General features: G+C 37.3%; 1 protein-coding gene and 1 pseudogene across 1 annotated transcript; both read right to left on the bottom strand.

Moving 5' to 3' along the window:
* Positions 1–3,463: 3,463 nt before the first annotated feature.
* On the bottom strand, positions 3,464–20,639 carry LOC148871574 (P-loop containing nucleoside triphosphate hydrolases superfamily protein). Its single transcript, XM_088971388.1, has 4 exons — positions 20,121–20,639; positions 5,672–5,803; positions 4,510–4,701; positions 3,464–4,078 (listed from the first exon to the last, which is right to left on the bottom strand). The coding sequence occupies exons 1-4, from the start codon at positions 20,391–20,393 to the stop codon at positions 3,740–3,742; spliced, it is 936 nt and encodes a 311-aa protein (XP_088827514.1). The 5' UTR covers positions 20,394–20,639; the 3' UTR covers positions 3,464–3,739.
* LOC148871575 (small ribosomal subunit protein uS19 pseudogene) lies at positions 15,542–16,229 on the bottom strand (annotated as a pseudogene).
* Positions 20,640–24,258: the final 3,619 nt, after the last annotated feature.

Below are 24,258 nucleotides of genomic sequence, written 5' to 3' on the forward strand. Positions count from 1 at the left end.
CAATTTTCATACTGAATTTACCTGTTTGACCATTAAACTAGAAAGATGTCATTTCGCGAATAAAATCACCCCTTTATATGTGCCACCCTAAGACCACAAAGGAGAAAGGGCTGATGTCATCCCTTCACTTAATCCCTCCCTAACCTATTAGACTAATTAGGATAAGCCAAGTAGACGAAAATAACGCCAAAACTCCAAAATAACCCCTCTTGACACTAGAAATTAACATAAGAGCCATTATGGTCACTTCAAATTTATGTTTCCTGCCACTAAGATGTCAGATTCAAACTTAACATGAACAAATTCGAAAACAACACCATTGGGCATGACAAAACCAAAGGAAATCATGAGAACCTCAGATCGACTGATTGAACCCCTAGAAATCTTCTGAGAAAGCTTGTTAGATTGAGATTTTGGGGTTTCTTTGCATGCTCAAGCATATCTAAAGCCTTGAATACATGGTGAGTTGTCTCAGACTTGCTCCAGCCTTTCCCCTCTATAAATAGGGTGGGTTTTGATCTCTGAGGGAGAACTCTTAGAAAGGAAAACCTAGAGGAAAGAAAAAAGAACTTGTGAAGGGTAAAGACATTCTCAAATCTTCAATCCTACTCCTCAAGAAGCGGTTGCATGATCTTCCTTTGTTTAGAAATACATGGTGGTGATCGGGGCAACTCCATTGATTTGCTGCAAGAAACAAGTGGTTAAAGTTCATATTGCCTTAGTATGGAGGATGCACTTGGGAATCTTGCCATGAAAAACTAAACAAAAAGGAAAACCATGATCAAAAAATGTGAGGGAATAGGAAGAAAGAAAAGGTAAAAAGGAAAGAAGAGAAAAAAATAGCAAGATAGAAAGATAATGATCAATTGAGCAAATATTATTTTGCTATATTGCAATATTTGATATGTGGTTTCTCGATCAAAGGCCTGAAACACCATTGACAAGGCAATCTAACACTAAAGAATTCGACTCCCGCAATGCTAGCCTTCAATGTTGATAATACTACAGCCATGGGTAGGGGTGATCATGGGCCGGTCCAAGTCAGGCCTGGTTGGGCTTAACACCAATGATAAGGGCATTAAGCTAGGACAGGCTCAACCTGATGCTTTGGACTCATGACATCAAACAATAAAAATTTAATTATTTAAGTTTTTCAATTTAAATTGAATGTGAATGTAATAATACAAAAAATATTACACAAGCCAAAGCTAAAATGGGCTTGCTAAGCTTTAGTTCTATGGCATAAAAATATCATTTAATTGCTAAGCTTGATTTGGCTTGGGTTACTATCATTTTATAAATGAAGGCAACTCATTCTTGAGAAATGTAGAACTTTGAACAACACTAAATAGTTAGTGCAACCATTGAGTATTTTCTCAAGTCCCACATTGCTCAGGGAATGAGTATGAAGGCTTTGTTTTCATCTATATAAAGCCTTATTTAGGAGAACAGTTCTAATACTTGAATTGACTCAAGTGTTGCCATATGTGTAAACACGTCTCAATTCATAAATATTTATTTATATGTTAAAATAAAGCTTAAAACTTTTATGTTTATATTTTTTATATAAAATAATAAACATTTAATATAAAATAAAGTATACTTGTGTAAATATAACATATAAAATATAATACACATTAGGGTAAAAGACTTAAACCTCCCCTGTCAGAATAAGATTCCATTAAATTTAACATAAACAATAAAAGACTCTTTTATCCTTCATTATTCTTTAAATTTAAAAAACCACCCAAACTAGCAAATAAAGAATTACTATTGTCTTCTTTCCTAGAAGGATAACTATTATATCGGTATGATGTACAAATCCATCTCTTAACCTTTTGTTAGAATCATTCAAGTTCTCAATCCTAGTACGTTCAACCCATTCATGATTCAACCACAAACTTATTTATTTTGGGTAATGATTCAACTACTGGCATAGAAACCCTCTGGATTGCCCACAAAATGTAGCACTTAGATTAAGAAATCAGTGCAAGCAACCTCCAAAATAGTGTACAGCCATTCCATCAACAAGCCAGATGCAATCATATCTGACCAATAGACAAGGCCCAACCCAAATGAGCAAAGTGGCAATACCGTATGGTGGTGTTGTTGGTGAGAGGCAGTCGTTTGTGGATTGTAGACGTTAGTGGTTGGGTTGTACAGGGAGTGCAGACCTCTATCACGTTTTTGGGTATGTGATACATTGACACACTCAAAACAGAGCAATGGACAACAATGGACAGAATTGGGTTTTAGGAAAAAACAAACTCCCACATAATGTCTACTGCTAAGGGATTTGGACGGAATACTTAGGGAGGCGAGGCTTTTGTCTTATGACGTCACATGGCATGGGAGGTCTTAGTCCAATTTGAAGGAGGGGATGTTTTTACCCTACAATATTATTATATATAAAAATATGTATATTATATATATATATATTGCATGTCAGGTCACCCACCATAAATGGGTCAATTAATTGTTGATCCCCATACGGATACAAGGCCTCTATTTAGAATATTCTCTTCATTAACCATTATTCTAAAATTTTCTTATTAATGATCCTTCTTGAATTTTAAAAATCATAAAAAATAATCAACTGAATTTAAGTCTGGTCAACCACGTTTGACCATCATAAATCATACTTAATTGTTACAATTCCATAGTAAGCCATCGTAAACCTCTCAATTGATACAAACCGTTAGAAATCCCACACTCAACCATTACATAATGATACCAAGTGTATCAAATGTTAGAAACTGATACATACATGGCCATTTCAATTTTGACATTATCAATTAATGCTGTCAGAAGTTTTATGCATGGCTGCTAAAACTCGAACACAAATCAGTCAGAGGAAATAGAATGATTCTTTCACTAAGCTGTAAGGCTGCAATTTGTTGAAATAACATGTATTTTAACTTTCTACGACATTTTATCAATCAACTTCGCACAAACTATTGAAACTTTCTTACGTCTATCTTTGTATTTATTACTTCATTTCAGACAGATTAAGTTTTATTGATATTCTTGATAACTATTTAAAGTGTATCCACGCATACCCAAGGCCTATCCAAATGTATTTTAAAATCGTCTTCTCCTAAACTCTGAGTTTTTGATACTCCAAACCTTGGGCAATAGATTCTCGGAGTTCAGGTTCTATGGGTCCACTTCTGATGCAAAGAGTAATATTAATTCTTTTACCATTTTCCAATGTTTCCTTGGCATATCCAAATGGTTACACTTCACATAAACTATTAAAACTGTTTCTTATGTCCATATTTAATCATTTCAGACATAGATTCAGTTCTATTGATATTCTTGAATTTATTTGAGTTCAGTTTTTCCATGTAAACCAATGTATACCCAAGGTGTATCCTATACTCTGCCTTTCTAATACTCCAAACCTTGTGCAATAGATGCTCGGTGTTCAGATTCTGAGTCCAATTCTGATGCAAGGAGTCTCCTAACACTATCTTTAATTTCATTCTAAAACCTGAATGCTCCACAAGGCATTAAATAAATGATTGTAACTCCAGACCAGATATATGACTTTATATATCTGAACTCTAAATGCACTGCACCAACCAAGCTTACCAGCATATCCCTTAGTACAGCAAGGAGCTACAAAACAAGGTTCCCTGAAGGGCTTCTTAAGGATAGACCTTAGGGTAGCTGCAGACAGTAAACTATCATGAATAATAGATTAGGAAGGAAAATAAAGGAACTCGTTCTGTACAAACTAGATGACAGCATTCCTTTGCTGAACTCTAGCTTTCTCTGCATCAATGATGGACTCCACCATTTTAACAGAACTCTCAAGTTTCCCCTCTTCATTCACAACCACATAGTCAAATTCCTTTAGATGTTTGATCTCCTCACGGGCTGTAGCAATCCTGACAAGAAGTCTGTCTATGGTCTCTGTCTTACGATCAATAAGTCGCTTCACAAGGGCTTCCTCATTCTCTGCAAGAAGGAAAATGAAGATAGCAGAGTCTCCAAGGATAGACCTCAATGTAGCTGCCCCTTGTATGTCCACCCTCAGAACAATGTCAAATCCCTTTGACATGAAATCATGAATCTGGATACCAAGACAAAAGGCCTACGTTACCAAATTATATAAAAACCTGGTTTGTTTCTCCAAATGCCTAATAATCAACAGAAATACATGCAGAAACCTGCATAGGTGTGAATCAACCATTTAGAGGGTCCCACTAAAAAATGTATATACTAGGACAGAAAGGATCAGATCAATCATAACTCTAAAAAGTTTATATTCATGGATCTTAATTTTAATGAATCAGAAAATACCCCCAGCTGTCAAAAGTTGTGAATCTATACCTACCTTCTGAATTAGGAACAGAGACTCCCACCCTTTTCTATACATGTCTCCTAAAAAGGGATGCAAAAAAATAAGCATTGTAATAATACCACAAGGCTAAACTACACTAAGTTTTGTTTCCAAATGAAAAACTCAAATGCAAATTAATATGATCAGTGGTACACAAGTACCTGTTGCTTTGGGATCCCTTTATATTCGCCGTAAACAAGAGCATATTCTAAGAGTTCATTCCTCTCAATCATTGAAAGAAACTGCTCTTTTGTAACAAAGTAGTAATCTTTTCCATCCACTTCACCTGGTCGCTTTTCTCGGCTTGTTGCTGTGACAACAAAGTGAATGCCATGCCGAACTTGCTGTAGCCTCTGTCATAAGACCACTAATTGATAAAAGATTGGGAATCCTTGGAAATTATGGTCTTCCCAACTCTTTAAAACAATAACATAAAAAAAAGGCCATTACCCAATGGTGATCTAAGCAATCCAAGGTCTTTGTAGGGGTGGACTGGGTACCATTCCTATCCTCCAGCATTTTTATTTATTTATTTTTTCATGAAGTGGCTCCACCAAGGCTCAAACCAGCATTCCCATGCTTGTTGGCACAAGCAAAAAACCCTTCAAAAATATACATGCACATACCCAGAAAAAAGAAAAAAAAAAAAAAAAAAAACTCCTAAGCTACTATGTAAGTCTTACCTTTATTTAACTAGGAAAGTTACCAAGTAGACATCTAAACACAATGCCATTATAGCTGGCACCACAACCTGGAGACTGATGGTGCAAGTTGAGAAGCTTCACAATGGCCATGACCTAATTGGCTATTGTGGTTAAAGATGTCAATAATAATCTAAAGATGTCAATAATAATCAATGTTTCCTGAAAGGGAGGATATGGCCTTATATCATGTACATCAAATTGAAAGAGCAGCTTTGGAGAATGGTAAAGTATTAACTGGCAAGAATGGGAATACAGGTTTGAGTCTGAGAGTGGTGCAAAAAAAATGCCAAAGGCCATTTGATGACAGCTGGAATGGCTGAACTGAAGCTTATTGCTTTGTCCTTTAATGAATAAGTTTTCAAAGGTAGTAGGCTCCTTTAATGACTGAAGCTAAAGTTCAGTAGATTACCATGTCCTTGAATATTTAATCATTTAATTATTTTATCCAATAAAAGACAAAGCTACAGGTCATTAAATTCAGCAATTTCGGCTGTTACCAAATGGCCCCCACGTCAATATCCAGTTCACCCCTCTCGAGACCCGAGATAACTGGACAAATATTGCATGAAGACCCTTTGAGGTGTAAAAATTGAAACAACAAAGAAAATAAAAGTGATACCTTGATGACAGCATCTTTACCAACACCACTTGGTCCGCTGATGACAATAATCAGAGGGTTTGGGGTTGGTGATAGAGGCTCCAAACTTAAGGATGAACCCAATGCAGCTTCAACCTCCCTTAACAAATCAGCCTACCAAGGCACCCAAAAGGAATGTTGACATGACAAATATAGATGCTATACTTTTTTTTATGGAAAAAAAAATCAAATGCATATACAAGATGCTATACATTACAATCATGTACTACATTGTAAACCTATTTTGAATGAATCAACAGTTAACAAATACTTGAATTTTTCAGAATTTCTTTCAAGAATTAATGCATGTACAAATGCTCAATTCAGGTAAAAACTCACAGGGTACATTACAGAGAACTTTGTACTTTGGACAGTATGACACTTGCCCCCTATACTTTTCTCGTTTATGAAACTTACCCCTGTACCTTCATATAATGTTCAAACCCCGTGAAAGTGTGTACAGTGAGTTGGCAATTAGCAATTAACCGAATTGCCAACAAACATTTCCTATGCATTTTGGAGGGAGGAGGCATTCGTTATAGTAATGGAGGTGGTTATACAGGCTAATATGAGTAAGGAGAAGCTAGGAACAGGATAGGACAATAAAGAGTCAATGGTAAGGGCAATGATAGAGGCAGACATAGACCTAAAGGTGAGTAGTTGGACATGACAGAGATGGTGCCGATGAGAATGGTCAAGGCAGAGGTGAAGAAGAAGATTAAGCAGATGGTTGTCTGTGGGCAATAGTAGTGCTGGAGGATACGAGGGAGGTGACAATGTTGGGGATAACAGTGGTAGAAAAGGTGGTGGAGTGAGTGAAGTATTGATGGATCATTGGATATCGCAGATTAATATTGACTAATCTTAGGAGGCCATTTTTATGGCTAAGATTGGAGGAAGTGGTAAAGGCAAGTGAAATGATGAAGTAATGAGTAAACCAGTGTGAAAGCAGTGGTGTAGAGAAAATTAAATTGGTCATTAATCAAACAAAGATTGGTTAAGTTTAAGACCCTATAGATCTTTTCATGCCATTCATTTTTATATATCCCAATTCAATTCATGGATCAAAAGTTATGGTATTTTGTATTTGGAGACCTAATAATACCATATTTTTCAAGGAATTGCCTAGGCAACTAAGAGCCCTTGGCTAGGCACCTCACCTAAATGCCTTGACTTATAGCAACAAGGCGCCCATCTAGGCAACTATGCACCTGCCTAGGCAATAAAAGTAACACGGTTACCTTATTATAATATCATTCATGTTGCTACATCTTATTAATATGTGTAAAGCATTCTATTATCATACTATATATATCATTCATACTTTTTTTTTGTTTTCTACTCCCTCCCTCCCATGTCCACATTAAATAAAACAACAGCTCCACCCGTGTTCTTTTTCTCTTTAAATTGCTCTATATCTTACAATTTATCATATAAAATTATAGCCTTTGTTAGTCGTCAATTTGATATGAAGCTGATCTATTAAATCCTTATTATCCTTTCCTCACACATTAAATAAAACAGCAGCAGCACCCTTGTTCTTTTTCTCTTTAAATCGCTCTCTATCTTAAAATTTATCGTATAAAATTATAGCCTTTGTTAGTTGTTAACTTGACATGAAACTGATCTATTAAATCATTATAATAGTACTATTTTTAAAGCATTAAAATTAATATATCCATAAAAAAAAAGTGTTGAGATTAATATATTTGAAATACCATTGTCCTAGATATGATGATCTGCCATGTATTGAGAAGAAATTTAATGCTTTAAATAAAGAGAATTGTTATCTTTAAAATTAAAATGCATGTTCAATAGTATATAAAACTATGGTAAAAGTCAAATTTTAGTTTTTTATTTTGTGAAATTTTATTGCCTAGGGCATACACCTCTTGAATTGAAGCCAACTCTTTACTTCCTAAAACTTGAACTCTAAGAAGTTCATGTACAGGGTTTAGTCCCAATAAGAAGGCAAAGACCTGTTGCTAAGAAACCAACTTCTTATGAGCTTTAGCATCACCATCATGTTTCCATTCTATAGCCTGATAGTGGTCCAATTCCTTCCATACTGAGATAAGGGCTGAATAATAGGCTGACAAACTACGGTTCCCCTATTTACAAGTTGAGGATTCAGCTTGTAACTGATAAATCTTGACATCGTGCCTTTGCTCAGAATAGGTGGTTTTGGCATGTTCCCATATCTCACTATTGTCCACATCAGTTTCCATGGTTGCTAGAAGCCAAGACATCACCATACTATTTTCTTGGTCCCACCTATCATGTTCAACTGTCACATTCTTGGGTTCTTTCACTCTTCCATTTATGTAACCAGCTTTTCCATTGGCCGCTACATAAAATTTTACACCTTTAGCCCATTCCAAGTAGTTTAGGCTGTTTAAAGGGGTAATTGGCATAGAAAATTGAGACTCTTGTAAAAAGTGATACTTGGAAATTAGTGGATCAGTCAAAAGGGAAGAAACCTATTATGTGTAGAAGTGTAATTACAGTAAAATACAATGCAAATGGTTCAGTTGAAAGACACAAGGGTCGACTAGTTGCAAAGAGGTACACGTAGACTTATGGTGTTGATTACATGGAGACATTTACACAAATCACCAAGATGAACACCATCAGAGTTTTGTTGTCACTTGCTGCAAATTTCTCATGGCCATTATTCCAAATGGATCTTAACAAAGCTTTATATGGTCTAAAGCAATCTCCAAGAGCATGGTATGACAAATTTAAACCAGCCTTGGGAAATTTTGGCTATGTACAAGCCCAGTCTGACCACACTCTTTTTATCAAGAAACCAATTCAGCCTTGACTCTTTTGGTTGTGTATGTTGATGATATTGTTGTGACAGGGAATGATATTGATGAGATTAATTCACTTAAGTGGTTACTCAAGCAGGAGTTCGAAGTGAAGGATCTAGGTGAAGGTATTTCTCGAGAATTGAAATGGTTAGATCCAAGCATGGTATCTTTCATCTTCCAGAGGAAATATGTCCATGATCTCCTAGAGGAAATTTGAAGGTTAGGGATTAAACCTGCACACACCCATTGAGCAAAATCATAAGATAAATGCAAAAGAAGGTAAGCCTCTTGAAGATAAAGGTATGTATCAATGGTTAGTGGGAAAGCTTCTGTAACTTTGTCGAACACATCCTGGCATTTCCAATGCCATCAGCGTTGTTAGTCAGTATATGCACTCACCTAGGACAGCTCATCTTCTAGTTATTGAAAGAATTCCGGCCTACTTGAAGAGGTGTCTAGGCCGAGGTATACTCTTCAAGAATAATGGTCATATGAAGATAGAAGTGTACACTGATGCAGATTGAACAAGGGGTGTTGATTATAGGAGATCCACTTCAGGGTATTGGCTCTTGTTGGAGGAAATCTCGTTTCTTGGAGTAAGAAATAAATGTTGTTACTCGCTCCAATGCTAAAGTACAGTACTAGCCTATGGCTAATGGTGAAGCTAAAGTGTTATGTCCGAAATCCTTATTTGAAAAATTGGGCATTGAGTATGAAAAACCGTTGATGTTGTACTATGATAACCAAGTTGCCATTGGCATTGCTCATAACCTAATACAACATGATAGAACAAAACATATTGAAGCGAATCAACATTTCATTAGAGAGAAAGTAGCTTCCCAAGATGTTTGCCTTCCTTATGTAGCCTTTGATATGCAACTTGTTGATTTCTTCACCAAAGCAGTTGCCAAAATCAAGCTAGAGACAAATTTACACAAGTTGGGAATGATAAATATCCCAACTTGAAGGGGTGTATAGAGATGCAATAAATTAGTACGTGGTCCCATTGGTTGTTATTTTTTATTGTCTTGTTATTTTGTATTAGATTGTTCCTTGTTTTTCTTTCTTACTAGGCGGTGGGGGAATTAGATTTTAAGTGATTAATATAAATTGTCTTTAGGATGGCAAGATAGTTAGATTTTCTGTACCCCTTTTTTTCTCATTCTTCTCGTCTTCTACCATCTTCTTCTCCTTCCCTTTTGTTTTCTCTCTTCTTCTTTTTCTTTACTACAACAGGTTTGAATACCATCAGTTGTAGCCAACTTACAATAGAGTTCCAAGAGAGATAATATGGCAAGTCTCGGAAAAGAAAGGCGTCCCCAATAGGTATATAGATCTAATAAAGGTTATTGTGAGGGTGCAATAACCAATATACCTGTAGGAGAGACATCAGATTTTGAAGTTACGTTGGGTTTTCACCAAGTTTCAACATTTAGCCCTTGTGTATTTGTATTAATCATAGACTAATTGACTAAACATATTCAACATATTCAGGAGGTCCCATGGTGCATGTTGTTTATTGATAAATGATAGCATTGTTTTAATCGATAAAACTAATGAAGGATTAAATGCAAAATTAAGTTTATGGACAAATACCTTAGAGATAAGCAGTTTTAAAGTAAGTAGGACAAAGATAGAATATATGATATGTAATTTTAATAATTATAGGAGTACAAATGAGGATACACATATGATTGGAGATCAAGAGATGATACAATGTGACCTTTCTAGTACCTTTGTTCAAGGGAGTGATTGAGGAGGATGTTTCCCATAGAATTAAGTGGGATGGGAAAAATGGAAGGGTGCATCCGAAGTCTTATGTGATAGGGTCAAAAAATGAAGCAGAATGTTGGGCAATCAAGAAACATGTCTAAAAAAAATGAATGTGGCAGAATGCATATGCTAAGATGGATGAATAGAAAAACTACAAAGGATAAGGTCAAAAAATGAAGTCATCAAAAAGAGCCAAAGGATTAGCTCTAATCGATGATAAAATGAGAAAGTAGACTAAGATGGTTTGATCACGTGCATAGAAGACCACTAACAGCACCTAGAAGAAGAATTGATCAATTGCAAGCTGAAGGGGCCATAGTTTTCAAGGCACCAAGGTGAGGCTAGGCGACCACAAGGTGTCCAGGCACCTAGGCATCACCTAGGCATTGGAATTTTAAAATATTAATTTTCTTGAGTTTTTACTTTATCTATGCTTTTGTAAGCTATTTTATTGGTTTTGTGTGCTAACTAGCAAGCACGTACATTAACTATTTTAATGGAGATCAAGGTGCTGGCCAAATGGCTCAAGCTAATATTTCCAAATATTCTCAAGATCCTTTGCAAGGAATCGGTGGTCCAATGACTAGGGCAAGGACAAAAATGATGAAAGAGGCTTTACAAGGCTTAATCATGGAAGTACATGACAAAGAGGCTGTTCTAGAAGATTCTAAGATTGTTCTAGAAGTTTCCAAAGCTTTACCAAGGATAATCACCTATCTTTATGTGCAAGACGATGTGCAAAGCTTAGATCTTGAAGAACAAAGCTTGGAATCCATGACATAAGACCAAAGCGCATGGACATGATAAGAAAAGGCCCCATCCGCATGCTAAGATGTATTGATGGGCTTGACGCATGGACATGATAAGAAAAGGCCCAATCCGCATGCTAAGATGTATCGATGGGCTTGTTTTATTGATGGGCTTGTTTTTTTGTCTTGTTTTGTTTTACTTTGACTTTTCTATGCTTAGTTGTCATTAGTTGTAGTCTTTTAAAAGGATTCCTATTTCAAGGCAGATTTGTTTTCCTAAATTAAAGGGATCCTCGTTAGGAGTTTCCTTATAAGATAATGATGTTTACAAGCCTATATAAAGGCCACAACTATGTAAAACGAGATCATCAATAATATAGAGGTATTTTCAGCAAGCTTAGCTTTGCCTTCTTGTGTTCTTGATAGAATACAATATCTTGACTCATCAAGGGAGTGATCAACCTTTGTGGCGTCTTCAAGATTGGATTCTTTAGGGACTTAGTTTTCTTAAGGTTCTAATCTGATCAACTACAACTCGTTTTTTAGCTTTTGGGTGCGCATAACAAATTGATTCAAGAGTTCCTAGAGCAGGTCATCTAGTGGGTTCTTATCATTTTACTCTATAAATCATTCAAATGAGTATAAAACTATAAATTTCATATAACTAGCAAGGATGTACACAGTACACTAACTATTAACTGAAAAAAAAAAATAAGTGCAGGAACTAGGAAGGGAGGAGAGGAGTATAGGGGCAGAAGAAAAAGAGGAAGAAAATAAGTATAGGGGATTAGGGGCAGGGAGGAATATAGACCCCTGTTTTTTCAAAAAACAAAAAAGGGACTGAGAGTCTGAGACTATCGACTAAGAACAGTCAAGGGCGGAGAGGAGTATAGGGGTGGAGCCCCTGTTTTTTCAAAAAATAAAAAATAAGGGACTAAGACTAGGACTAGCGATTGAGAACAATCAGGGGCAAAAGAAGAAGAAGAAGAAGAAGAAGAAAAGAAGAAGAAGAATGAGTGGAGGTATGGAGGAAGGGAGGAGTATAGGGGCGGAGCCCCTGTTTTTTCTATAAAAAAAAAAGCAAAAAATGACTGAAGCTGGGCTGGAAGAAGAAAAAGAAGAAGAAGAAGAAGAAGAGAAAAACTTACCTACTGAAGCTGAGGTGCGATGGAGTTGGGCTGGGGAATGAAGTCTTCGGTTCTCCTCCCTCTCCAATCGAACCAAAAAAAAACCCTTATGCATGTAACCAAAGAAGAAGAAAAAGGCTTTTATTGTTGTCTTAATAATAAAATAATGATAGTATGTAACCGGATTTATTTTAAAAGAATAAAACATCTAATAAAATATCAAATTAACAAATTAAAAAAAAAATTATTAGATGTATGTAGGTGCCTGCCTAGTCACCTAGGTGCCCACGTAAGTCTCTGGGCGGATGTCTAGTATACAAAATCCAGGGCATTTGAGCGAGGCGCTCAGGCGCCCATGGAAAACCGCCTAGTCGCCTTGACAACTATGGAAGGGGCTAGAAGGGCTAGGAGATACCAAAAGGGACATGGGTTAAAGTAATTAGAAATGAGTGTATGACCATTAAATATAATGGAATGGTAAAATGGGATTCATGTTGCCAACTCCATATAGTTGGGATAAGGCTTGGATGATGATGATCGTCAATGTAAAAGGTTGATCGAACAAATGCAATTTACATTTCTAGAATGTACTTCAAGGGGGATGCAAGGGTTCTCTATAAGGAAGCAGTTATCTTCTTCTCATTCCCCTTAGTGGGAACTTCTTAGCTTACTCTTAAAGAAGAGGAAATTGTTAGGTAGAAACCAAGTGACAATCATATTGCATAGTACACTTTTTGAGGCATAGACCAAGAGTCTATGTCCAGTAGATTGTCAATGAAGATGATCTCAGTTGGGAATGTCAGAGACTTAGGGAGCGAAGGAAAAGGAGAGTACGAAAGAATTTTCTGAGGAATAAGAAATTGAAAGAATAAATGAAGAATGGATGATGAGTATTTGGGGGAAAAGGAATAAGATATGGGTTTTCCTACCTGTTGTAAATAGCACTAGAGGGTTTTAGTTGCTTGGGAAGACAATCAAAGGGTATGTGTGCAGGAAATTATTGAGAACTGTACATTGTCTATGAAATTTAGAGAGAGGAGTGGGGCTGAATGGTGGTTAACAAATGTATATAGGCCTACATCTTATAGAGAAAGGGAGAACTTGTTAGTGGAAATATATGGTTTAAGTAGGGTTTGTAAAGGGGTTTGGTGTGTAGTAGGGGACTTTCACACCACCCGGTTTTGTAGTGAGAAGAACGTGGGGCCCTCGAGAATTTCAAAAAGCATGAAAAGCTTCAATGACTTCATTAATGAATGCATGTCCCATTGATGAATGCACAGTTCACTTGATCTAATCTACAAGCAATGCCAATGTGTTGTAAGATGGATAGGTTCCTAGTAACAATGGACTGGGAGGACTTTTTTGCGTTAGTGGTTAAATCTTTGGCTAGACAAATCTCTGATCATTGGCTATTTTGTTACAACTTGATGGAGTTATGGACCCACTCCTTTCAGGTTTGAAAGGATGAGGATTACACACTCCACCTTTAGATAGAACATTGAAGATTGGTGGAGGGAGAGTTGGGTGGAAGCGTGGACAGGATTCCAATTCATGAAAAGGTTAAGGTTAATAAAAGTAAAACTGAAGGAATGGAATCGGCAGGTGTTTGGGAGAGTTGAGGAAAAAAGGTGGAGTTGCTGAGCCAAATAGAGCTTTCAGACAAAAAGTGAAGGGGCTTGGATGAGGAGGAAAGACAGAAAAGGATGGAAAAGAGAGTTGAACTAGAGGCAACAATTAGAAAGGAGGAAATCTGTTGGCGCCAAAAATCTAGATGTCAATAGTTAAAAGAAGGGAATGGAAATCACAATTTTTTCCATGTGATGGACAATTGAAGGAGAGAGAAGGATATGATTTTGAGAATGATGCATAATTGGAATGAAATACAAGATAAGGATGAGATAGAGGCTATTATAACTTCTCATTTCAAAGGCTTATTTGCCCTGACTTGCCAACATAGACACATTTTGGAAGGAATTCAATAGGAAAGAATTCTGAAAGCGTTAGCTAGGTAATTGGAGGAACCATTTTCAATGGATGAAATCAAGAAAGCAGTGATGGGAACAGGTGGTGATAAAGCACCAAGACCTGAACTTTGGCCTTTATCAGGAATGCTGGGAGTTAATTAAAGAGGATCTGAACGGAATATTTGATGAATACAAAAGAGGGAAAGGTAGGAAAGGGGATGAATGCCACTTTTATCTCCTTGATTCCAAACTGTGGGGATGCAGGTTCAATGAATGATTTCGACCTATTAGTCTTAACACTAGTTTGTACAAGACTGTTGCTGAAGTCTTTTTGTGAGACTGAAAAAGGTGCTTCATTCTGTGGCACCATATGAACACAGAGCTTGTCAAAGAGAAATTTTGGATCAAATTTTGAAAGCAAATGAAGTTGTGGAGGATTTTAGGAGATCAAGAAGAAGAGGCTTTATTTTCAAGTTGGATTTGGAAAAGGCTTATGATCATGTTGACTAGGGATATCTTCAGTGGGTGATGGAAAAGATGGGCTTTAGGTAGAGATGGATCAGATGGATAGTGTGGTGCTTGAGGTCAATTCATTTTTCGATACTCATTAATGGGACCCCAAAACATTTTTTCAAGGCAACGGAGGGCATTAGGTAAGGAGATGCTCCCATATTGTTTATTTTGATTATGGAAATTTTCAACAAGCTTTTGAGAAGGGCGGATGAGAGAGACCTTCTTAAGAGTTTTAGAGTCAATAGAATAATCAATTAGTCTCTCATTTGCAGTTTGCAGATGACACATTGATTTTTGGGGAGTTTAGGGGAATTCAGGATGTGAGGACTCTTAAAAATATTCTGGAGATTGTAGAAAAAAATAACAGGGTTGAGAATAAATTTGGTCAAATGTAGCTTGGTGGGGATACAAATGGAAGATAAGGAGTTAGAAGATTGCACAGCAATTTAAGCAATGGCCAATTAGGTACCCTTCTAGGAGGTGGTTATTGAAAGGTTTGCTACAATACTGAATAACTAAAAGAAGAACTACACTTCTAAGGCTAGGTAGCTTAATTAATTAAGGCCACTATGTCTAATTTCCAAATTTATTTCTTGTCAGTGTTCAAGGCCCCGGCAAGAGTAGTACAAAGAATTGAGAAAATAATTAGAAACTTTTATGAGACCCAGGAAGCATGAAAAGAGATAATCTCATGAGTTGGGGGGAGGTGTAAAGCTGAGAGGGGGTGGGCTTGGAATTGGGAAGGTGATAAAAAAGGCTTTGTTAGGTAAATGATTGTCGAGGTTTCCTAAGGAGGAGAAGGCATTATGGAATTTAGTTATTAAAAGTATATAAAGGTTGTTGCTAGAAATTCTTCTTTGCATATCCCATGGAAAACTATTTTGACCATCCTACCAACCTTCATACAACATATAAGGTATGATGTTAATTCCAGTACCGAGGTGAAGTTTTGGGAAGACATTTGGTGGGGTAATTCTACCTTTCTTTAAGCCTTTCCTAGAACATACAACCTTTCTTTATCCAAAAATATTTCATACTTTCATTAAGCAAATGAACCTTGACGAATGGGTAGTACCAATACCTGGCCTACCATGTTTAACTGGCTTGTAAGTGATAGAGAACTCGGCAAGGTAATGACCAATCATTTCGGGCTTGATTTCGACTTGGTTGAAGGTCTTTCCATTATAAACCCTAATGATGCTTCCAATCATTTCTGGTACTATGATCATGTTTCGAAGGTGAGTTCTTACTGGCTCTGGCTTCTCACCAGGTGGAGCCTCCCATTTCGCCTTACGCAGTTTCTTGATCAAAGCCATCGGCTTCCTCTTCAAGCCTCATTGAAACCTTTTGCAAGCCCTGGCATGGAAGAGCTTCACAAGTCCATCAATAGACATGTCAAGCAAAGCATCCAAATTGACCCCTCGAAAGCTGAACTTCTTAAAAGTTCTCCTCTTTGGCTGCCATGGAGCAACATCTATTTCGGGATCTGCCTGCATGACTGAAGATGAAGAACCAAAAAAAACCTAAAACCCTAAAGTAGCAAGCAAATCCTCTCCCTCTATCACGGCTAAAACTTCAAATTTTAGCTATACAAGAGGTGAATCTATTTTCTAGGAGAGTAGACGAGAGAGTATGGACCCAAAATGTCAATGGTACCTTTTCTTGTTCTTTGTTTTTTAAAACATTCTACTAACCAATTGAAACAACCTTGTTCATGGTAAAAGAAATTTGGGGCAATCCTATCCCTCTCAAGGTGAAGGTTTTTTGTTAGGAAGCAGCCAATCAAGTTTTTAACACCTCTGATAGACTACAAAATGGAAAAGTTGGTGTTTTTCCCTCATGTGTGTATCCCCTGCTTGGGGAGTGGGGAAAGTACCAACCATCTCCTCTTGCACAGCATCTATGCCTCCCAGGTGTGGGAAAATTTATTTTCTTTCTTTGGATGTGATTGGGAGACACCACATGAAGTAAAGGAACTCTCAGCACCAATAGTATGAGACACATTACAAAGAGGCAAAGATTCTATAGCAATGTGTAATAGAGGGTTTCTAAGTTAAGGGTCAACTGGAGGAAAAGTGGTATAATAGGAATTAATATGGAAGAAGGGGAAGTCCTCAATTTAGCAGAATTATGGGGGTGTGAGGCTAGGAGTTGGCCTTTAGCTTACCTAGGTCTACCACTTGGAGGAAACCCTAGGTCAAATCGTTTATGGAAGCTGATGGTGGAGAGATTTGTAAAGAAATTAGCTTTGTGGAAAAGAAATTACATCTCTCTAGGAGGAAGAATAACTTTAATCAGAGCTACCTTGTCAAATCTCCCCATTTATTTCCTGTCCAGTTTTCACACCCCAAGTAGAATTGTAGGGCAACTAGAGAAATATATGAGGGACTTCTTATGCGAGTTGGGAGAGGAAAAAAATAATCATTTAGTTAAATGGGAACAAGTTTGCAAACCAAAGGAAAAAAGGTGGCTAAGGTTTAGGGAAACTAGCTCTTAGAAACACTACTTTGCTAGGTATGTGGTTGTGGAGGTTTCCTTTTGAAAGAGATAGGTTGTGGCACAAGGTCATTGAAAGCATTCACGGGGTGGAAGAAAACAGTTGGGATGCAAAGCTAGTCCCCCACACAACCTCAACTTCTCCTTGGAAAGCCATTCATGAGGTATACCCAACTTTCTTCAACTTAATTCGTTTTGATGTGGAAAAGGGTAACAAAATCCAATTCTAGGAAGACCTTTGGATAGGGGAAACATCACTTAAAACACAATTTCCTGAACTTTTCTCCCTCTCTAATCTCAAAGGAAAATTTGTTTCCAGAATGGGAACCTTCTCCCCTCAAGGTTTAAATTGGGAATTAGGCCTCAAAAAGGGACTAAGGGAGAACGAATGTGATTTTCTTTTTTTTTTTTTTTTTTTTGATGAATAACAAATTTGATTTTCTTATCCACCTACTTGGACTCTTAGAGGCTGCTTTTTTGGGTGAAAACCTTGAGGACTCTAGAATTTGGTCAGCATCTTCCAATGGTTTGTTCACTTGCTCTTCTTTTATCAAAATCCTTACCTTCCCACTTATGTAGGGGTAGACTTCCTGGTGAAAGAGATTTGTAAGCTTATTCCACATAAAATCCAAGCTTTCTGTTGGGAAGTTTTCCTAGGAAAGATTAATAGTTGTGATATGCTGCAGAAAATAAGGCCCAATACCTACCTCTCTCCTCATATGTGTTTTCTATGCAGGGATAGTGGCAAAACTCTCTCCCGTTTATTAATCTCCTGACCTTCTGTGCTTTGCATTTGGGAGATTTCTGTTTTCTCTTTGGTTGCAGGTGGAAAGTTACAATGGAAGCAGTAGTTAGGGTGGTTTGGGAAGAAAGGAATGGAAAAGTCTTCAATGGGAAAACTAGATCTTTGGAAGAGAATTTGGAAAGCATCAAAATAAAGGTTGCATACTAGGTAAAAAACCTTGGAAAGCTTTCATGTTTTCACTGTTACTGATATCTTTAGAGCTTGGAGCCTCGGACAGAGGTGGCACAATCATCGAGAGAAAATGAAAAGATAAGGCTGGATTTGAAACCTCCTGAAGGCAATAAAGGAAGCTGAATTTTTTTTTATCAGCAAAGCAAAGGTGAACTTTGATTGTAGCTCCGTTGAAAATCCGGGTATGGCTGGAGTAGGTGGTGTGACCAGGAATTTTGAAAGTAGAATATTGGCTCTCCATTCAGGACCCATAGTACTCTGGCAAACTCATTGAAAGCAGAACTTTTGGCCTTGCTACAACATCTTCGATTAGCAAAACAACTGGGATACAGACAGATGGAGGTGGAAGGAGATTCAAGGCTAATTGTTTCATGGGCTAGTGGTAGAAGACTCCGTGGACTCTTAGACATGCTTTTAGGGAAGTGGAAAGTATTGCTAAGGAAACGCTGAATTTAAATGGGTGAGAAGGACTGCTAATAAAAAAAATATGATTTCAAAGGCATCACCATAACTGATCTGTTAAGATGATGGAAAGTAGTGGCTGATTTACAAGTTGGAAGACCTGAAAGGTTGGTAGAATGAAGTGTACCACTAGTGGGAAAAATCAAATTTAATTTTTATGGGTGTTGTCTCAGTAATCCAGGAGTTTCAGGTATTGGGGGTGTGATAAGGAGTTGCAGACAAGATAACCGTAAGTAAATTGTAAAAGTTTGTAAAACCTAAGAATGTAAGAAATTTTAGCTTGAGCCTTTTTTTATAAGTAATTTTAGCTTGAGCCTTGAGAGGGTGAAAGAAAGAAATACCAAACTGATTTTGAAATGGTTGTGGTGTTTCTCCATGAAACCCAATTCCCTTTTTAAGCAGAGAATCTATACAAGCATTTCTTAAACAGAAGTAAATGGAATTGCAATGCATGGTGAGGCAAAAATGTGGCAGATGAGCTTTCTAAATGTCCAGAAAATGAGTGTGGCAGAAATGTGTATGCTGAGATGGATGAGTGGAAAAACTAGAAAGGATAGGATCAGAAATGAAGTCATTCATAGGAACATAGGAGTAGCTCCAATAGGTGATGAAACGAGAGAAAGTAGACTAAGATGGTTTGGTCATGTGCATAGAAAACCTTCAACAGCACTCCTAAGAAGATGAATTACAAATTGAATAGTCTAGAAAGGAGAAGGGGTAGACCAAAAAGAACATGGGTAGAAGTAGTAAGAAACGTTTAAGTGCAATAATTTAACAATGATATGGCATTAAACAGAACAGACCGGCAAAACAGGACTCATGTAACCAACACCATATAGATGGGACAAGGCAGAGATGATGATGATGATGATGAGCTTTCTAAATGTTTAAAAGAACATCATACGTCTGATACCTGGTGCTGGCAAGTATTTTTGACATATTGTATTCTGGTGTAGCATATAATTTATATGAATAAGTTGACATGGTCAGCAATCAAAGAAAAATCCAGGCATAAGTACTCAAGACACTTTAGGTTGCATTTGCAGCCTTCAGTTATTATGTAAAATGCCGTTTACGTTTCATACAAATTACCTCATTACCGGCGCAAAATCCAAAGCAATCCTTCGCTAGCTCAGAAAACTAATTATAGTTCTTTCAACAAGCATTATACAGGCACTCGCCGATGTAATCCAACTGTTTGATAAAAGGACTAAGCATTTCTAAGGATATTAAGATAACCATTTTGGCCATAACTTTGTTCCAGAAATGAGTATTTACCGTCCCATCCAGTCAACTCTATGAAAACGGTTACTTCAATCTGCACGGTATGCAATCTACCAAAACAATATGATGAAGAATGAGACCTCGCGTGCAAAGAATATAAGAAAACAGAATCACCAACATGAAAAGGAACCTTCCCGCCTCGCAGATGAACGTAATTCAGTAACATTGTGGAAGTAAAGACTATATGTTTCTCAAACAATATATCATCATAAACTTGAACAAAGTCATTGTACGAGAGAGAGAGAGAGAGAGAGAGAGAGAGAGAGAGAGAGACCTTATCTGCAGTAACGGGAGGTCTCCTGGTGTCGCCCATCTGGAAGGCAGAGGACATGCGAATGGAAGACAGACAGATATTTCTTTGAAATTTCAACCACCTACTTCGGTCGGAGAGTCTCCCTCCGGCAGGAATCCAAAGACGGCCGGAGAATTCTCTGGAAGATATTAATGGAGACGGGGGAAGGTCTCGAAGGTTAAGTGAAGAAAAGATCCGACGGAAGAGCATCGAAGATGACAACGATCTCTTAAGGCTTAAACCCACCTTCCCCATCTTCGTGTGTTGCCATATCTATTTCTTGCTCTAATATATCTGGGCTTTTTTACAGTACCGAAAAGGTTCAGTACCCAAATGATTCATCAATCAAAATTATTTGTTGATCATTAGTTTATCAGGCACCATACCTGCCTTAAACTTCCGCTGAAAAAAAATATATCTTTAGGTACTGAATGGAGTTGATCGTTATTAGTTTATCATTAGTTTATAAGGCACCATACCTCTGCTTAACTTTTGTAACTTGTGAATGGAATTGAGCACGGTTTTGTCATCGTAATTGAGCCAGTGCAGTTGTGGCATGGTTATGTATAAGCATTGCACTGTATGGTTGGTTGCGTGTAGGTGCGGAGTGACGTGGTCAGTCCCCAAATTTTTTAAAAATTTAAAGAAGGTTAGCCGCCAAATATTTTAAAATTTTCATCAAAAACAACCCCTAAATTTTCTGAAAGTTTCAACAAAAATGACCCCAAATTTTCTGAAAATTTAAACAAAATTATTAGGACTAATCATGGCTCGGGCCGGGCTTAGCACCAATGATGAGGGGCTTTAAGCTAGGCCTAGGCCTAGATTATAAGCCCAAGTCCAGCCCTACATGAGTCCGAACCGGGTTTATGGGCTTTTCCGGGACTAATGAGTTAAACTTTAAGTCCATGTATTCAAATAATAAAATTTAATTTATTTAAAATTTTAAACTAAGTAATATGTAAATGTAATATATGTAAAAAAAATTACAAGTCGAAGTTAAATTGGATTTAGCTAGGCTTTAGGCCTATGGCACAAAAAACAAGGCATCAGCTTCATTTAATTGTTAGATTTGAATTGGCTTAGGCTATTTATACTTTTATAGAGGAAGGCAAGGCATTCATTCTCATTCGTGAGCAATGCGGAACTTGGAACAACATTAAATAATTAGTACAATCATTGAGTATTTTTTCAACTCCTACATTGCTTACGAATTAAGAATGAAAGCTTTGCTTAGGAGGACAATTCTCATACTTGAATTGACTTAGTTGTTGTCATATGTGTTAATACATTTTAATTCATAAATATTTATTTATATGTAAAAGTAAAATGTAAAACTTTTTGTATTTAATATAAAATAATAAACATATGTATATGCGAGCCTTGGGCTTAAGTATTAATTAAGCCCAAGCCCGTCCCTATATTTTTCTAGGCTCGATGTGGGTCTTGGCCCGAGCCAAGCTATACACAAAAATCTAGGCCCAAGCCTAAAACTTTGTGGGTTGGGCCAGTCCGGGCCAAGAATAATCAGCCCTAAAGAATATCCCCCTGTATTAGTGGGGTGGTGTTAAATGGTATTGCGATGAAAATTTGTTGGAGGGAGATTCAAAATTTCAAGAATCTCTCTCCTCCCTCCCTTGTATTTTGAGTTTTGTCTTTTTCTCTTCCCTCTCTTGGCGACCGATATGCGATCACCTGACTGCACTATAGGGGGCAAATGTGGTTTTAAGGAGAGTGACCAAATGGCACGACTCAACCCTCCTCTCTGCAAATTCTCAGTTTCACTGTTCTACAACACTACGCTACTACAAGTTCCTGGTTTGGAAAGCGATTACCGATAAGTTCCATTATGCCTTCTTTACTATTTTTCAACAATCTTAAAACCGCATTTATGGAACCTATCTCTGATAACCCTTTCATGAGGAATCAGATAATGTCAACAAGTTCCCGATTTCTCTAAAATTGAACCTTTCAATGGAACAAATTACAAGCATTGGACACAATGCCTTTTGTTTGCCTTAGAACAGTTAGGGGTAGCATTTGCTTTGACTGAACCGAACCCATTAAACATGGAGGAACCAGCCCATTCTGTTGTTGCAAAACACTAAACTACAATCAACCACCTTTGCACAAACCATATCCTCAACTGCCTGTCTAATGAACTATACAATGTCTACTCCTCCTACAACTTTGTCTATGAAATATAGAATGCTTTGGACAACAAGTATGCTCTGGAAAATGATGGAAATAATATATATATATATATATATATATATGTGTGTGTGTGTGTGTGTGTGTGTGTGTGTGTGTGTGTGTGATTGCCAATTTCCTGCATTTTAACAATAAAAGAAGACATGGACGTGTTTGTCCAAATAGATGAGTTTCAGGTGCTTGTGGGGGAACTAGCAAAAGAAGGCATGATACAGCCAAATGAATTCATTATCGGTTCTCTCATAAAAAAATTGCCACATACATGGAATGATTTCAAGACTAATATGAAGCATAAAAGGAATGGCACTACCTTTATCAAGTAGTAGTTCGAATTAAAATAGAATAAAAGAATAGAAAGAAAGATGAGGATCAGATTCCAAAACCAATCTAGTTGAAGAAACGAATGCAAAATTAAAAAAGAATCTAAATGTAAAGAACAATCAGAAATTCAAAAAGCAACAATAGAAAGAAAAAATTGCTATGTATGTGGCAAATCCGGGTATTACAAAAGTCAATTTGACTAAGGATGTTATTGCAGTCATGGTAACTAAGCCAAACTTAGTTGATAAGTCGAAGGAGTGGGTATTGGTGTTAGATAGTGTATGCTCTTAGCTTCAATAAAATTGATGTATATTTGACATTTATTGTAAATAAATAAAAGTACATAATTGATTCATGTTATATTTGATATGTTTCTAGATAATTACCCTTAAACTGGACACTTATGAGACTCATGTTAGCTTATAATGTTTACAACCATTGGATAGACCTGTGGAGGTTTATCTTGCCAAGGCTGACACTAATATGCTGCCAAGTCAGTTGGGCCAGCTTGTCTCAACTGCCAGGTTAGACTCGAAGCACATGTAGTATGGGTTTGCTTGAAACTCTGAACTGGACCATTTTTCAGTTATGCCCTGGACCTTGGAGATAGATGTGCAAAACTGAAAAGTTACACCTAACCCCTGGACTTGATTATGGTACTGCACTAGGTATTGGATTGTCTTTGATATGCCAATCAATGAGATCCTTAGCGGGGTCAAAACTGAGTATGTTGGGGCAGTCTGAGAATTCACCTGAATCAGACCATTTTCCAGTTATGCCCTGTACCTTGGAGACAGATGTGCAAAACTGGAAAGTTACACCTAACCCCTAGACTTGATTATGGTATTGCTCTAGGTGTTGGATTGGGCTATCTTTGATATGCCAATCAATGAGATTCTTAGCGGGGTCAAAAGCCGAAGAAAGGCTTCTCCAAGATCTTTTATGGAGAATTGCTGTAAAAGCCATACTTTCACCGTAATCAATAATCCTACATCATTTCCAATGAGTAGAATGTCATGTACATACAGAACCAGGAACATAACCTTATCCCCACTGGATTTCCTGTAAACACAAGGCTCATCTAGATTTTGCTCAAAGTCTAACTTTTTTTCGGTGGAGTCAAACTGGATGTTCCAACTCCTAGAAGCTTGCTTAAGTCCATATATGGATCGGTTTAGTTTATATACCATGTGTTCCTGGTCCATAGCTATAAAACCTTATGGTTGCTGCATATAGATATCTTCACTAAGATCTCCATTCAAAAATGCAGTTTTGACATCCATTTGCCAAATCTCGTAATCATGGTACGCTGCTACAGCTAGCAGGATCCTAATGGATTTAAGCATGGCCACCGGCAAAAAGGTTTCCTCATAATCCATTCCTTCTTTCTGAGTGTCCCCTTTCACCAAAAGATGAGCCTTGTAGGCCTCAACCTTACCATCGGGGCCCTTTTTCCTCTTATAGATCCATTTGCAACCAATTGCTTTTACTCCAGGGGGCGGATCTATTAGAGTCCAAACTCCATTGGTCTCCATTGAGTCATTCTTAGCTCTCATGGCATCTATCCACTTTAAGGAATTTATGTCCA

This window comes from Nelumbo lutea, chromosome 2, assembly GCF_056320005.1.
Source record: "Nelumbo lutea isolate HS-2025 chromosome 2, American lotus-T2T, whole genome shotgun sequence".
NCBI classification, from domain to species: domain Eukaryota; kingdom Viridiplantae; phylum Streptophyta; class Magnoliopsida; order Proteales; family Nelumbonaceae; genus Nelumbo; species Nelumbo lutea.